General features: G+C 41.1%; 1 protein-coding gene and 1 long non-coding RNA gene across 6 annotated transcripts; one reads left to right on the top strand and one right to left on the bottom strand.

Annotated features, from left to right (window-relative positions):
* On the bottom strand, positions 1-11088 carry LOC133122867 (killer cell lectin-like receptor subfamily B member 1A). Of its 5 annotated transcripts, none has more exons than XM_061233099.1 (6): positions 10795-11088; positions 10483-10560; positions 4628-4750; positions 2702-2844; positions 769-867; positions 1-259 (listed from the first exon to the last, which is right to left on the bottom strand). In XM_061233099.1, exons 1-6 carry the CDS (start codon positions 11063-11065, stop codon positions 245-247), a joined length of 729 nt encoding a protein of 242 aa, XP_061089083.1. In that variant the 5' UTR covers positions 11066-11088; the 3' UTR covers positions 1-244. The 5 variants fall into 5 exon arrangements, with proteins under 5 accessions (XP_061089083.1, XP_061089081.1, XP_061089082.1 ...); XM_061233097.1 differs by having other exon boundaries at positions 764-867; positions 10795-11080; XM_061233098.1 differs by lacking the exon at positions 10483-10560 and having other exon boundaries at positions 764-867; positions 10795-11079.
* Positions 10347-11765, top strand: LOC133122868 (uncharacterized). Its single transcript, XR_009708152.1, has 2 exons — positions 10347-10624; positions 10924-11765. It is a non-coding gene; the product is annotated as an uncharacterized LOC133122868 (long non-coding RNA).
* Positions 11766-13976: the final 2211 nt, after the last annotated feature.

The following is a 13976-nucleotide window of genomic DNA, read 5'->3' as shown; positions in this document are numbered from 1 at the left end:
TCATTCACACGTTTTATTGTTCTTGTTGAAACATGCCAGGGCTTTCCTTTTGTTCAAATAATTTTGTTCTGATCTCAAACATAACTGAAAATACGTACTAAATATCAGCATAATATTATATTGTTTTCATCAAGCGTAAGTCTTGGCTTCCTTCTGACAAATATAACCCATCAGTGCATCACATTTCTCTGCAAAAATGGCATTTTTGGACACAGTGGTACAGCTTCTCTCCAAATGATCAGTATTACTGAAGAAAGACCTGCAGAAAAGGAAACAGTAAAGCCTGGTGAGTGAGTTAGCAGTTTGTCATACCAGGGTGGCAACCTTTTGAGCTACCAGAGCCACAAATGACTTTCAGTTAGCAATAGATTCTGGAATATGGAACACTGGGGGGCTAAATTTTTTGCTGAAATAATGGCTGGGACTGTAAGTGCAATGAAAACCAACTGACCCTTGTGAATTATATTTCCACATTAGATATTGTATTGTTGTACTCGGGGTATTCTAGTTGCCAACCGTGGTATGCTAGTTTAAGTTGATATATTCTTCAAGGATTCCAATTGTATCTGTATGGTCATGCCAGGACTCGGAACCGTACTGTCCTCTAGGGTCCTCTTCACACTTGTTCCTGTGTTCGATCTGCACTTTGTTGTACGTCACTCTGGATAAGAGTGTCTGCTAAATGCTTTGTAATATAATATAATTGTAACATGACCCTGCATTCTACAAGGGAAACCTGAGATCAGTCAGGTCATGGACTTACTTAACTGCATTCTGCAATTGCCTGCCATCCATCCAGAACCAGTGTTCTAACTTGATCAGGCCAATCCAGTAGCTCGCATCACCCATGTGTGGTCGTAAAAAAATCTGTGAGAGGAGACAGTAATTACAGTCAAAAAAGGGACACTCCACAAACGTAAAACGCTGAAAACTCATAGACTTTCCCATTCCTGAATATGCGATTGAACTATTTGCACTATTTAACAGCTTCATATACATTCATTGACCACTTTATTAGGTAGACCTGTACTGCAAATATCTAATCAGCCAATCATGTGGTAGCAACTCAATGGATAAAAGCATGCAGACATGGTCAAGAGGATCAGTTGCTGTTCAGACCAAACATCAGGATTGGGAAGAAATGTAATCTAAGTGACTTTGACTGTGGAATGATTGTTGATGCCAGACAGGGTGGGTTGAGAAACTGCTGATCTCCTGGAATTTTCAAGAGTAATTTCTAGAGTTGGTGTTTCACAATGGTGTGAAAAACAACAAACATGCAGTGAGAGGCAGTTCTGTGTTCAAAATCCCTTGTTAATGAGAGAGGTCAGAGGAGAATGGCCAGAGTGGTTCAGGCTGACAGGAAGGTGACAGTAACGCAAATAACCACACATTACAACAGTGGTATGCAGAAGAGCATATCTGAACACACAACATTTCAAACCTTGAAGGGGGCTAAAATAGAACACTTACAGAACAAAAATGTATGTTCAAGATATGTGATAATGGGTGATCTTAACATTTTAGGGGAGCAACTTGCTAAATCAATTATGGCCAATGTATCTGTTTGTTATGCTTGAAAAAAGGCTGTCCCCAATTTATGTCACAACAAAAACACACACTGTTTGAGTCTGAACTGAACTTTTTAGCCAGGCAATAAGAAGCCTTCATCTGAATCAAGACCAAATGGTGAGTTGCTAGGTTTTAGCATTTTTAAAGAATTCACAACACACACACACACACACATGCATGGGCGTGCACACAGCAACCAGTAGTTTAGATGGGATAATAGGTTAATGGATAAAGGGTATAGTACAGTGAGCTCCACAATGATTGGGATAAATAAATATTTTCTTGATTTGACTCTGTACTCAAACTTAGTGTGTGATTAAACAATTCACATGAAGTTAAAGGGCACATTCTCAGCTTTTATTAAAGGGTATTTATACAGGTGCATCTCAAAAAATTGGAATATCGTGGAAAAGTTATTTTCACGTAATTTAATTAAAAAAGTGAAACTTTCATATATTGTAGATTCATTACACATAAGGTTAAATATTTCAAGCATTTTTTTGTTTTAATCTTGATGATTACGGCTTGCATGAAAATAATCTTTTCTACGACATTCTAATTTCTTGAGATGCACCTGTACATTTAGATTATGCTAACTGTATAAATGACTTCCGTAGAATGGCCCATATATTCCTCATCTCTGAAATGAAGGGTAATAGGTAATCCAGGGATAAGAAGAGGTTTTATTATATTACATTATTGACATTTGGCAGATGCTCTTATCCAGAGCGACGTACAGTTGATTAGACGAAGCAGGAGACAATCCTCCCCTGGAGCAATGCAGGGTTAAGGGCCTTGCTCAAGGGCCCAACGGCTGGGCAGATCTTATTGTGGCTACACCCGGATTAGAACCACCGACCTTGTGTGTCCCAGTCATTTACCTTAACCACTACACTACAAGCCTCTCCCCTTCTGTCTATACCTGCCCTTCAGGTATAGACAGAAGCACTACCAAACAGAAGATAGGCGAAAAGATAGCCCTTCCTCATGCTCCTGTGAAGATCAAACATTAATTCCTCTCATGGTCACACTTACCGTATCTCTAGTAAGACTACACCAGGGGTTTCTACCAGAGCCTTTTTATTATTTTTAAATTAGGGGATCCCCTGCACTCTCTATCTGTTCTCACCAGTGTGTTGAAATCCTCTGTATGAACCAGTTCAGAAGAGTTTTGGCGACAGGAGATGAGGGCCGATAATATGGTCAGCTTTGTGCGACCAATGAAGTAACACATGTCCTTGTATTCCAACCAGTTAACTGGACACGCAGGCACTAAGGACAGAACAAGAGACAAGTAAGCACATGCTGATGAGTCCAGCCTAAGTCATTCTTAGCCATCAGTTTTATGAGCATCTGCCCCCATTTCAACAGCAGCACTTCAATCGAATAATTGCATCTATATTTATTTTGAGTTCAATAGACCTCATTTTCAAGACTAAGGCCATCTGAACCAGAACTAAGGCCAACCAAGTGCTACGCCTTTTCTCTTAATTTCATAAGATGTGTTAGTAAACTTCAGAATATAGCTCACCAGGTAATTTATCAGAGGCAGAGATACTAGGTGCATTCAAGATCAAGTTTGCAAAATGTAGGATGATCTCTCCTTCAGGGATATCAATCTGTCCATTTAGGAAGCACAAGCGATTGTGAATAAATTTCACCTGCTTTAGTGCAAAGTGACAACAGATGCAATGGAGATACAAAAGCAAGATAACCCCCAAAAAGGTAATAGTCTGTGGCCACAGACAATTGCTCTCTCCTTATCCTTCCTGACTGATTATTCTCTAGTTTTGTGTTCCATGTCACTACTAGTAGCATGAGGTGGTACCTGCAGCCCAATCAGGTTGCACAGGTAGTCCAGCTCCACCAGGATGGCACATCCATATGTGCAGTCGCAAGAAGGTTTGCTGTGTCTCCCAGCACAGTCTCAAGAGCATGGAGGAGATATCAGGAGACTGTTACACAAGGAGAGCTGGACAGGGCTGCAGAAGGGCATCAACCCAGCAGCAGGACCGGTATCTGCTCCTTTCTGTGAGAAGGAACAGGAGGAGCACTGCCAGAGCCCTACAAATTGACCTCCAGCAGGCTACTGGTGTGCATGTTTCTGACCAAACTGTCAGAAACAGACTCCATGAGGGTGGCATGAGGACGATGTCCTCTAATAGACCTGTGCTCACAGCCCTACACCGTACAGCTCAATTGGCATTTGCGAGAGACCACCAGAATTGTCAGGTCCACCATTGGCGCCCTGTTCTCTTCACAAATGAGAGCAGGTTCATACTGAGCACATGTGACAGGCGTGAAACTTTATGCTGCCTGTAACATCATCCAGCATGACCGCTTTGCTGGTGGGTCAGTGTTGGTCCAGGGAGGCATATCCTTGGAGGGTCGCACAGACCTCCATGTCATAGCCAACGGTACCCTGACTGCTGTTAGGTACCGGGACGTAATCCTCAGACTGATTGTCAGACCTTACGCAGTGCGCCCTGGGTTCCTCCTGATGCTGGACAATGCCCGGCCTCATGTGGCCAGAGTGTGTAGGCAGTTCCTGGATGAGGAAGGCATTGATGCCATTGATTGGCCCTCACGTTCCCCTGACCTAAATTCAATTGAGCACCTATGGGACGTTATGTATTGCCAAGTACTGTCACAGTCCAGGAGCTCATTGATGCCCTGATCCAGGTCTGGGAGGAGATCCCCCACGACACCATCCGCCGACTCATCAGGAGCATGCCCAGACGTTGTCGGGGGTGCATATGGGCACGCGGGGGCCATACACACTGCTGAGTCACATTATAAGTTGCCGTGAAAAAATGTACACAAGTTGGATCAGCCTGTGATTTAAATTTTTTATTTTGATTTTCGGTATGATTTTGAATCCAGCCCTCAATGGGTTGATGATCTTGGTTTCCTTTGACCGTTGTTACATTATTTTGCTCTCAACAAATCATACAATGTACATCAGTAAAGATTTTCAACTTGAATAAATCGTTCATCAAGATCAGATATGTCCCTTAAGTGTTCCCTTTTTTGAGCAGTGTATATTAATACTCACAGAGATGTTTAGATACCGTGGGTGGGATTACAGTCTGACATCTATTAGGGCACATGTCAAACCTCTGTTGTCCTCCCTGAGATTGGAAATGGCACTGACTTGATTCTCCATGGAGCCTGACCACTGAAGAAGAAACAGGGAACCCAATTATGATGTCCAGACATTCTCCTTATACATTGCAATGTATCAAGAAAGAAGCTGTGTGGGCTAATTAACTAGGACCCGCTTAACTCTAATATGTCATCACTTAACTAAAGGTAGACACCAGCTGGTGATACTAATACTAAACATTTAGTATGGGCTAGTTTTAATTCCCCTTTAAATCTGTAGCTCAATATGTTAAAGGTTCTGTTCTAACTAAGAAATACTGGCATGTTTTTCAAGTATTATTTAAGTTTTACTAAACAAAATAACACCAGGGAAGATCATAACACAGGCTATCAAGCTGCTCGCAGCAATGAATGACTCGGTATGAACTGTTACTCAAACAAAATGAAAAAATAATGTACAATTAATTCATATGAATGATATGGCTTAGTAAACTGAACTGAGCGATTTTGTTTTGAGTAGAAAACCGGTGTTTGGGGTTTCCACACGTTGCTTATGCGACTTTCTCCTCGGTTATGTAGTAGTAGTAGGTACTTTATTGTCCCCGTGGGGAAATTAGTTTTCGGTAGAAAAACATTGTTGGTGGTGTTACATAAAAACAGGCACAGCACATAGAGACAGACATATAACATCAACAGATCAGATCTGAAGTCCAAAATTAATTTAAAAAAATTAAATTAAATTAAAAAAACACGGTGCACTATAGCAACTGCTGGTAGTTACGACATATATAACAAAATAAAAGTAGTGCTCTGGCTGGACCCGCTAGACAGATTTAAACTAAGTGAATAAAATATTAATATAAAAAAATATATAAAATATGTATAAAATATGTGGGTTAGACCTTACCATTCAGGGATTTAATCACCTGTGGTATGAATGAATGTTTGGACCTGTTTTTTGAAAAGGCTGGCTGCCGGAACCTACGCCCAGAAGGTAACCGGTCGAAGGCTGTACACAGAGAGTGCTTGGGGTCAGAGATGATTTTTTCTGCTTTCTTGAGAGACCTGGTTCTGTAACTCTCTTCTAAGCTGGTCAGTTTAAAGCCCTGCAATTTGCCGGCACTGGTTACAGTTTTCCTCAGGGTTTTTTTCTGTGCTTCTGTTGCATTACCAAACCAGCAAATAAGGCCAAAAGTTAAAACACTCTCAACAAAGGCACTGTAAAACATCTTAAGCATGGTGAGATTGACATCAAATAAGGCTAACCTTTTAAGAAAGTAAAGCCTTTGCTGGCTCTTTTTGTTAATGGATTCAGTATATTTGTCCCACTTCAGCTTATTATCTAAGACAACCCCGAGGTATTTATATTCCGTGACTGACTGTATAGGCTGTCCTCACAGTGCAAGGCCCACTTTCACCTGCTGTACTCGCTGACTTAGAAAGTCCAGCAGCCAGAGAATCAGACGACCATCCAGGGAAAACTCATCCGCTAGTCTCTGGGCCAGGATATGAGGCTGAATCGTGTTGAAGGCGGAAGAAAAATCTACGAATAAAATTTTTACGTGCGTCTTTGGAGCCTCAAGATGTGAGTGGACAAGATGCAACAGGGTTAAAATGGCATCATCTACCCCCCTACTAGGCTGATAGGCAAATTGTAAGGCGTCCAGTGAATGTTGGGTATGTGATATTATATGCCTTTTAATTATTCTTTCAAAACATTTCATCACTAATGAAGTTAGTGCTATGGGGCGGTAGTCGTTGGGCTCAGAGGGTTTAGGAACCTTGGGAATGGGAACAATGATGGACGTTTTCCATAAAAGAGGTACAGTATGCTGATCCAGAGAAGACTGAAAAATAGAACTGAAAATGGGAGACAGTTGTTCTGCAGAATATTTCAACACGTTACCACAGATATTGTCTGGGCCTGGGCTTTTATGTGTATTACAGCTTCTGAACAGTTTGAAAACCTCTGACTGGTTGATGGCGATATTATGAGCTGTCATTAAGGAAGACTTAACCTGTTCAGTCTCAGCAGTGCTATCACATTCAAATCTAGAGAAAAATGCATTAAGCTGATTAGCCATGTCCTGCCCCTCTACACCCTCCAGTCCTGCGTGGAGCTTTCCTCTGCCCTTATGGGGAGCGCTAGTCATGGCTTTGATGCCCTGCCATGCATGTCTGGGGTTGCTCAGGGCCATATTGTCCTCCACTTTTTGCTTGTAAATGTTCTTGTCCATCTTAATTTGTCTCTTAATTTCCCTTTGTATGTCTCTCATGGCTGTCGCATCGTTTTGAGTGTGGGCCAGTTTCTTTTTATTTAAAAGGTGCTTCAGTTTTTTTCGATACCCAGGGCTTATTATTAGAAAACGTCTTAAATGTATTAGTGGGTATCACTGAATCTACACAAAACTGTATATAGTCTGAAATCACGTCGGTCTGTTCGTTCAAGTCTGGACAGTTAAAAACCTCCCATGAGGTGCAGTCGAAACAGAGATGCTGTCCTCATTCCAGATCTTTACAGTCTTGACCTGGGGTTTCTCCCTCTTCAGGAGCCTCTGATATGCTGGTCGGAGGTACACCACATTGTGATCTGATGCCCCCAGTGGAGGCAGGGAGGAGGCAGAGTAGGCACCCTTTACAGTGCCATAACACATGTCCAGGATCTTGTTTTTTCTCGTGTGGCACTTCACATATTGATAATAAGTGCGTAGACTATTTCGCAAGGAGCAGTTATTAAAGTCACCTAAAATAAATTTTGGAGCATCTGGAGACATGGTTTCAAGTTTCTGAGAGAGATTATAGATCGCCTCCGATGCTTTGGCAGTGTTTGCTTGGGGGTGGATGTACACTACGGTGAAGAACAGTTGTGGAAACTCCCGAGGGAGATAGAATGGTCGGAGTGACACACAGAGCAGTTCGATGTTAGGAGTACAAAGACGTTCCCTTACCACTACTGATCCACACCATTCGTCCCGAATGAGGAGACACACACCACCGCCATGTGACTTTCCTGTGACACGGGAGTCCCGGTCCATTCTGTATGCGGTAAAACCGGCCGGCTCCGCCTGACTGGACGGGGCTTGACTATCCAACCACGTCTCCGTGATCGCCATCACACAGGCAGTCCGGTACTCGTGGAGGTGGCGGAGATTTGCTGTCAATTCATCTGTTTTCCCCCTCAGGGACCGGGCGTTGATCAGCAAGCAGGTGGGCAGGGGAAGTTTGTTCTTCATTCTTTTCAGTCTCTGTCTGATTCCGCCTTTCTTCCCCCGTTTTCGTTTGGATTGTGTGTGAAAGTGGGTCCGCAAAAAGCTCGGTATTGAGTCAACTTTTAGGTTGACCGGAGCTTTAGATTTACACTGTAGTAGGAAGTCTCTAGTGTATTGAATTGCAGCGCTGCCCGCAGCGTTACCGTGATTGAGTCCTTGAATAAAATAGGCGCTTAAAATCAGCAGGGCAAGTCCGATAATCCATGCAGGCAAAGCCATGGTAATACACAACAGGTCGAGTCGTAAAAACTGCAGTAAAAGTGCATAAAATACACGAAGGACGACAAAAGATGACAACATGCCAACAAGAAAAACACCGCAGGTCGCCACAGTGCAGCGCCCTGGAAGCAGTCTTATTTGAACTTGAACTTGGCCCAGGCAATCTATAGATGTAGCCGGCCTGCCAGACAAAAAATAATGACAACACGTCTTGTTGTTTATCGGTCTCTTTGACACTGAGCACAACTGGATGATATTAGTGAGGAAGATATGCTAGGAGATAACTAATGCAGCTTGCATATATGGTACTGGCATACATTGGAAACACTGTAGTTTAGTTCTCTTAACTGCAAGATAGACTGCTCAGAGATGTTGGTAGTAACCACATCATAGTAGGTGTAATGGTCATTCCTTGTTTAAAAAAACTGTAATTATGTCTTCACATGTACATTGATATTACATCTATGCCAAGAGAGAAATTGTTGCAAAATATTATTGGATATATTGTTGGATTAATTCTCAAACTGAGTGTACAAATGCAATCTATCCGTAATTTGCGCAGAGCACTAACTACTGTCACATAATTTAAATGAAAAGATTGTTCAAGATGCGTTGTGCCATTCTTCTCATTACACACCGGTCTAAGAAAAATAATGACATCGTATCTGAGCAATCACAGTCTACAATGAGAATAGCCACAAACAATTAAAAACAAAAATAAATATAGGAATTTAACCAATGCATTTTCCAGCTTGTGGCATTTAACAATATCAAAGACAAACTGAACAGCATACTATTAACAGAAATTAATAGCTACTGAAACTTGTGCCTTAGACCTGGGTTGAGCAGGTGGGTGGCAAAAGGGTGAAAGGCGGACCTGTCTGACCGAAAAATTGCAATGAGCTACACCAAATTGGCAATAAGCTGCTAACTCTTGACTGACACTCTTGGCGTGCAGCGAGCCAAAATTACAGGAGGCATCGGGATCATCCTGAAAATGCGAAATCAACAGCATGCCAGCTCGCAATTTCGTAGATGCTGGCTGGGAAATAGGGCCATATATGTTTCTTCTCTGTGACTTTTTAAATGATATTAGCAGGCATCTCAACTCTCCCAGAATGTCTGGAAATCTCCTGGATTTTGGCACAAGCTCCCGGACTCCTGGAAACTTCCCCCACTCTCGGTCATAATGTCACATCTCCCTAACTAAGTTATGCAAACTTGAGAAGTCTGTAGTTGTCTTGTAGATGTGGCACAGCGTTTCATCTTAACGCCATTCATCGATAACAACAACATGGATGCAGAGTGGCCGGCTTCTCTGGTGCATTGTCAACATTGAATCAAGAAGCTCATACAGTCGACAGTCTCAGCCCCATCCACACGCAGGCATATGATGACACACAGAACGGCAAAGGAAATGAAAAGCAGAAGTAGATGATGGATCCTTCAGTGGAACATAATAATGAAATCTGACACCTTAAACACCCCTATCTCTCTGACCTTCTTCACGACTACACCCCAACTCGCACTCTCCGCTCCTCCTCAGCTGGCCTCCTGTCTATCCCCACCACCCGACTCCAGCATTCAGCTCTACAGCACCCAGGCTCTGGAACTCTCTACCCATACACATCCGCCATACAGAGTCACTGTCATCTTTCAAAAAACTTCTCAAAACTCATCTGTTTACTCTTGCATACCCCTGACTGTTTCCTTCCCTTTACATGTTGTTGTGTCTATCTCTGTCTGCTGTCTGTTTGTTTGATATTAATTGTATGTTCATTGTAAATTATTTTTAATTAGATATTTTTTAGATATGTTTTTACCATGTTTATTTTGTATTTTGTACAATGTAAGGTGACCTTGAGTGTCCAGAAAGGCGCCACTTCAAATAAAATGTATTATTATTATTATTATTAAACTGTTAAGCCATACTTTTTTTTGATAACATGGAAGTAATATTTAATGACAGCCGGCTGGGAAATATGGCCCGATGTGTTTCTTCACGGTGAGTTCTGTCCCTTTTGGGTTTGTACGCTTTTTTTCATGTTGTGTTTCATTCATTTCCTCTTACACATGGAAATTAAATGTTTCATTCATTTCCTCTTACACATGTTCTACCACAAACTCTATGCAAATAAATCTAAAAATACATATCACTGCCTGGCACTTCTCCATATCCAGCTGGCTGAATGACTGGACTCTGGATTCCAGAAGCTACATTGAAGCAGTAGGTATCCATTCAGCAATGAACATGTGGCCTGATACTACAGGTTGGACCCACACCCATGGAAAGACAGGAATAAATAACCCACATTACTTTTGATGGCCATTCCGATGATTGCAACCAAAAGAATGAAGATCACTCCACACAGGACCCAGATGATTTTGGAGTTACCTGCATATGTATTTTGTGGAGGTTAACAAAGAGGCCGTCTCAATTGCAAAGAAAGCAGTCCACAGTAAGTTCTACTTTATATCATCTGTATACATTGATAACTTCATATTGCTGTCATGCTGCATTTACCTGCATTCAAGACATGTTACATTAAGTTAACTTAACACTTCAAACAAAGTTTCATTTTTAAGTTTCATTTTCCCTCATATGATGTCAGTGTCCAGGCATACTTACATTGAGTCTGTGTGCCAGAATGGTTGGTGGGTAATATTTCAATTCCTTTCCCACTGTCCTCACCATTCAACTTGAATTTGATTTCTGAGTAGATCACCGCGTCAGTCATCTTCTTTCTCTTTTTCACAGTCGCCACTACAGCAGAAACAGGAAAACAGATGAAGAGAAAGAGAGAAGGAAGTTGAAGAACGGATGTGTTTTTTGATTTGTTGAGAGCAACCACACCAGAATAATTTTCTGAAGTGAAATACATTGTTAAACATACCTTCATGTAATTTAAAATAAAACATATGAGGGGACACACAAGTGGCTAGCACACCAACTCACTCACAAAACACTTAAAGTTCTACAAAGCTCTAGTCCTAGCCTATGATGCAGCACAAGGAATAAAGTGTCCAACTTGCATTCTGTTATCATAACTTACACTCCCGCTTGACTACTCCACTCTGCATTTGTTGGTTACCTTCTCTTCCCAGTCAGAGGAGGACCTTTGCAGACTGAAAACCCACCTGTTAAAATTGCATCTTGGCTCACCGAGCACACTATTCAAACTTGGCAGATTTCTACAACTCCAACTCCAAACCTTATTATCATTGCTGTGCTTTTCTTATGTTTTTGCCTTTTTGTTTGTATTTTTCCTGTTAAGCACTTTGAGCTGCAGTCTGTATGAAAGGTGCTATGCAAATAAAGCTATTATTATTATTATTATTATTATTATTATTATTATTATTATTATTATTATTAAAGGGATAGTTCCCTTTTGGATTGTTTTTTATATTACTTTTAGTGTATGTTCTCAATTGGCCTGGATACTTCTTTCGTGCAATGACGGATATTTTCACAGTCAATACACAATATAGCTGTATATTAGCATGATGTATTGATACTGCACAAAAAATGACTGTTAAGTGTTTGACAGATGTCAAGTTTAAATATAACACAAATACTTGAATACTATGATTTTCCTTTTTTTTTTGCAGTGTATTTATTCATTCTATTTTTTCTGGTATCATTTTCAGTGTTTATAGACCATACATACATACTTTTTATAAATATTCTGAATTACATAATACACATTCTCTACTTATTGATGTACATTTAAGCCAACTGGTCCACCTAGTCATAAGGCCATATCACGTTCAAGCTCTGATTTTAAAATGCCAGCATTAAAGTAAAATCTCTTTCTATCATTACAAATCTAAATGCTATCAAAAAAAAGGCTCAGCACCATTGCTTAACAATAAAATTTGGAAAAAATGTACCTACAGACAGAGGCTATGGCCTCTTAATCTCATGGACATTTCATATATCTTTTCCTTCTCCCGCCACCTCCTCGGTTCAGTTTTATGCAGGTACCATTTTAATATTAATAATACTACTACTAATACTACTACTACTAATAATAATAATAATAACTTAATCATACATTTTTCACAATGCATAAGAGCAAATAAAAATATAAAATTAGCTATAGGGGGATGCCCATCGTCCTCTGAGGTTCCATAAAGTTATGCACCATAGAAATGAGCAGTGCACTCAATTAGTACACTTAATTTCAACCAGGCACAGAACACCTCATGCAAAAAACGCCTGTCCCACAAAAATGGCAGTAGCATGTAAGAGAAGTCGAATCGAGATAAATTGTAAAAGCCAGTTCTAAAAAATAATTAGTCTTAAGGAGGGATTTAAAGACGGTCACTGATTCCACCGATTTAATATTCAAGGGGAGGCTGTTCTAGAGTCTCACGGCTTTTACATGAGACTTTTTATGATCACCTTTAGTTCTTAACCTAGACTCTGGAACAGCCAAAAGGCCCTCATTTGTAGACGTTGTTTTTTTTTAATGTTGTGGCACAGTGCATTAATTTCCTCTTACACATGGTCTACCACCAACTCTATGCAAATAAACCTCTAAATATATATCACTGCCTGGCAGATTTGGTCTCTATGTCTCATATGGGGCAAGCAACTCTACAATATAGTGTCGAGGACCCGGCCCTAGGCCCCCCTGATGAGAGATTGACGGGGGATGGGTTAGAAAGGAATGCATTGTTAACCCCTCGCACACGCCATCAAGGTGGTAGTAAGAACGCCCGTAAGAAGAAAAATATGTGGTTCCCAGATAATGAGCAGCCATGCTTGTCAGTAGAGGAGTCTGAAGTCGGGGGACTTAGATTTAGGGTTTTAAGGAGCAAGGTTAAAGTTCTGACTGAGAATACCCCAACCCTACAGGGGAGGGGCACAATGCCTGGCTAAAGAAAAAAAATAAGGAAAATGGAAAGGATGTCAATACCGAAAGAATATTAAGAGGCTTCAAGGGCCTTCCTGATTATAGCACAAATAATTTATCGGATAGATTCAAAGGACTGACTGTAGAAGAAGTTGGGGGATGATTTACACTCAGCTATTGGCTGGATGTCCTTTGTAGATCCCTTAAGGCGCCACTGAAAGGGGCACCTGAAGAGTGTATTGAGATGGTGGCAGGCTTTAACTTCTGGCTTGCATGAGATCAAAGTTTGGAGGAAGTCAAGGAGAGACTATGAAATTGAAACAGACACCAGTGATGAATAGGTTCATTAAAAATTACATAAGAGCTAGTGTTTTTCCACTCGTATATTAAGATGGTGGAAATTCCCAAACCGGAGGGGCACATGAAATAAAATATTGGGGAAATTTCTTTTGAGGTATGAGAAAATGACAATTGGAAAAACAGAAATAATTAATAGGTTCATTAAAAAACAAGTTACATAAGAGATAAATGTCTTCCCGCTTGAAATATTGGGGACATTTCTTATCAAAAAGGTACACTTTTGTATGCAAAAAAGATATATAAGGAATAAGCTTTTAGACCTTAGGATGGGATCTTAGAATTTTGCTTCAGAAGATATCTAAGGGCTGTTGAAGAGAGAGCAACGCAAGACAGCTGTAGTCAAGCTGGAGTGGCGCGCTCCCTCTGCGCGCCACTCCAGGATATGGATATGGAGAGAGGAGTGACGTACGCGGTGCGGACTCAGCCCAAGAGTTGTGGCAGCAGGACTGATGTCGAAGAGGTGTTCATGCGCATCCCTCATCATACAGAAAAGCTGGTGAAAGAGTTAAAGGGCTTTTATGACATGCTTGGAGCCGTGAACTGCACCTGGAGGCCAACAGACGGGACGCGGGGTTCCTCCACGCTACAGAAC

The sequence above is a fragment of the Conger conger genome, chromosome 2 (assembly GCF_963514075.1).
Source record: "Conger conger chromosome 2, fConCon1.1, whole genome shotgun sequence".
NCBI classification, from domain to species: Eukaryota; Metazoa; Chordata; class Actinopteri; order Anguilliformes; family Congridae; genus Conger; species Conger conger.
The sequence above is the reverse complement of the archived record's forward strand: the minus strand, read 5'-3'. Positions and strand labels throughout refer to the sequence as shown.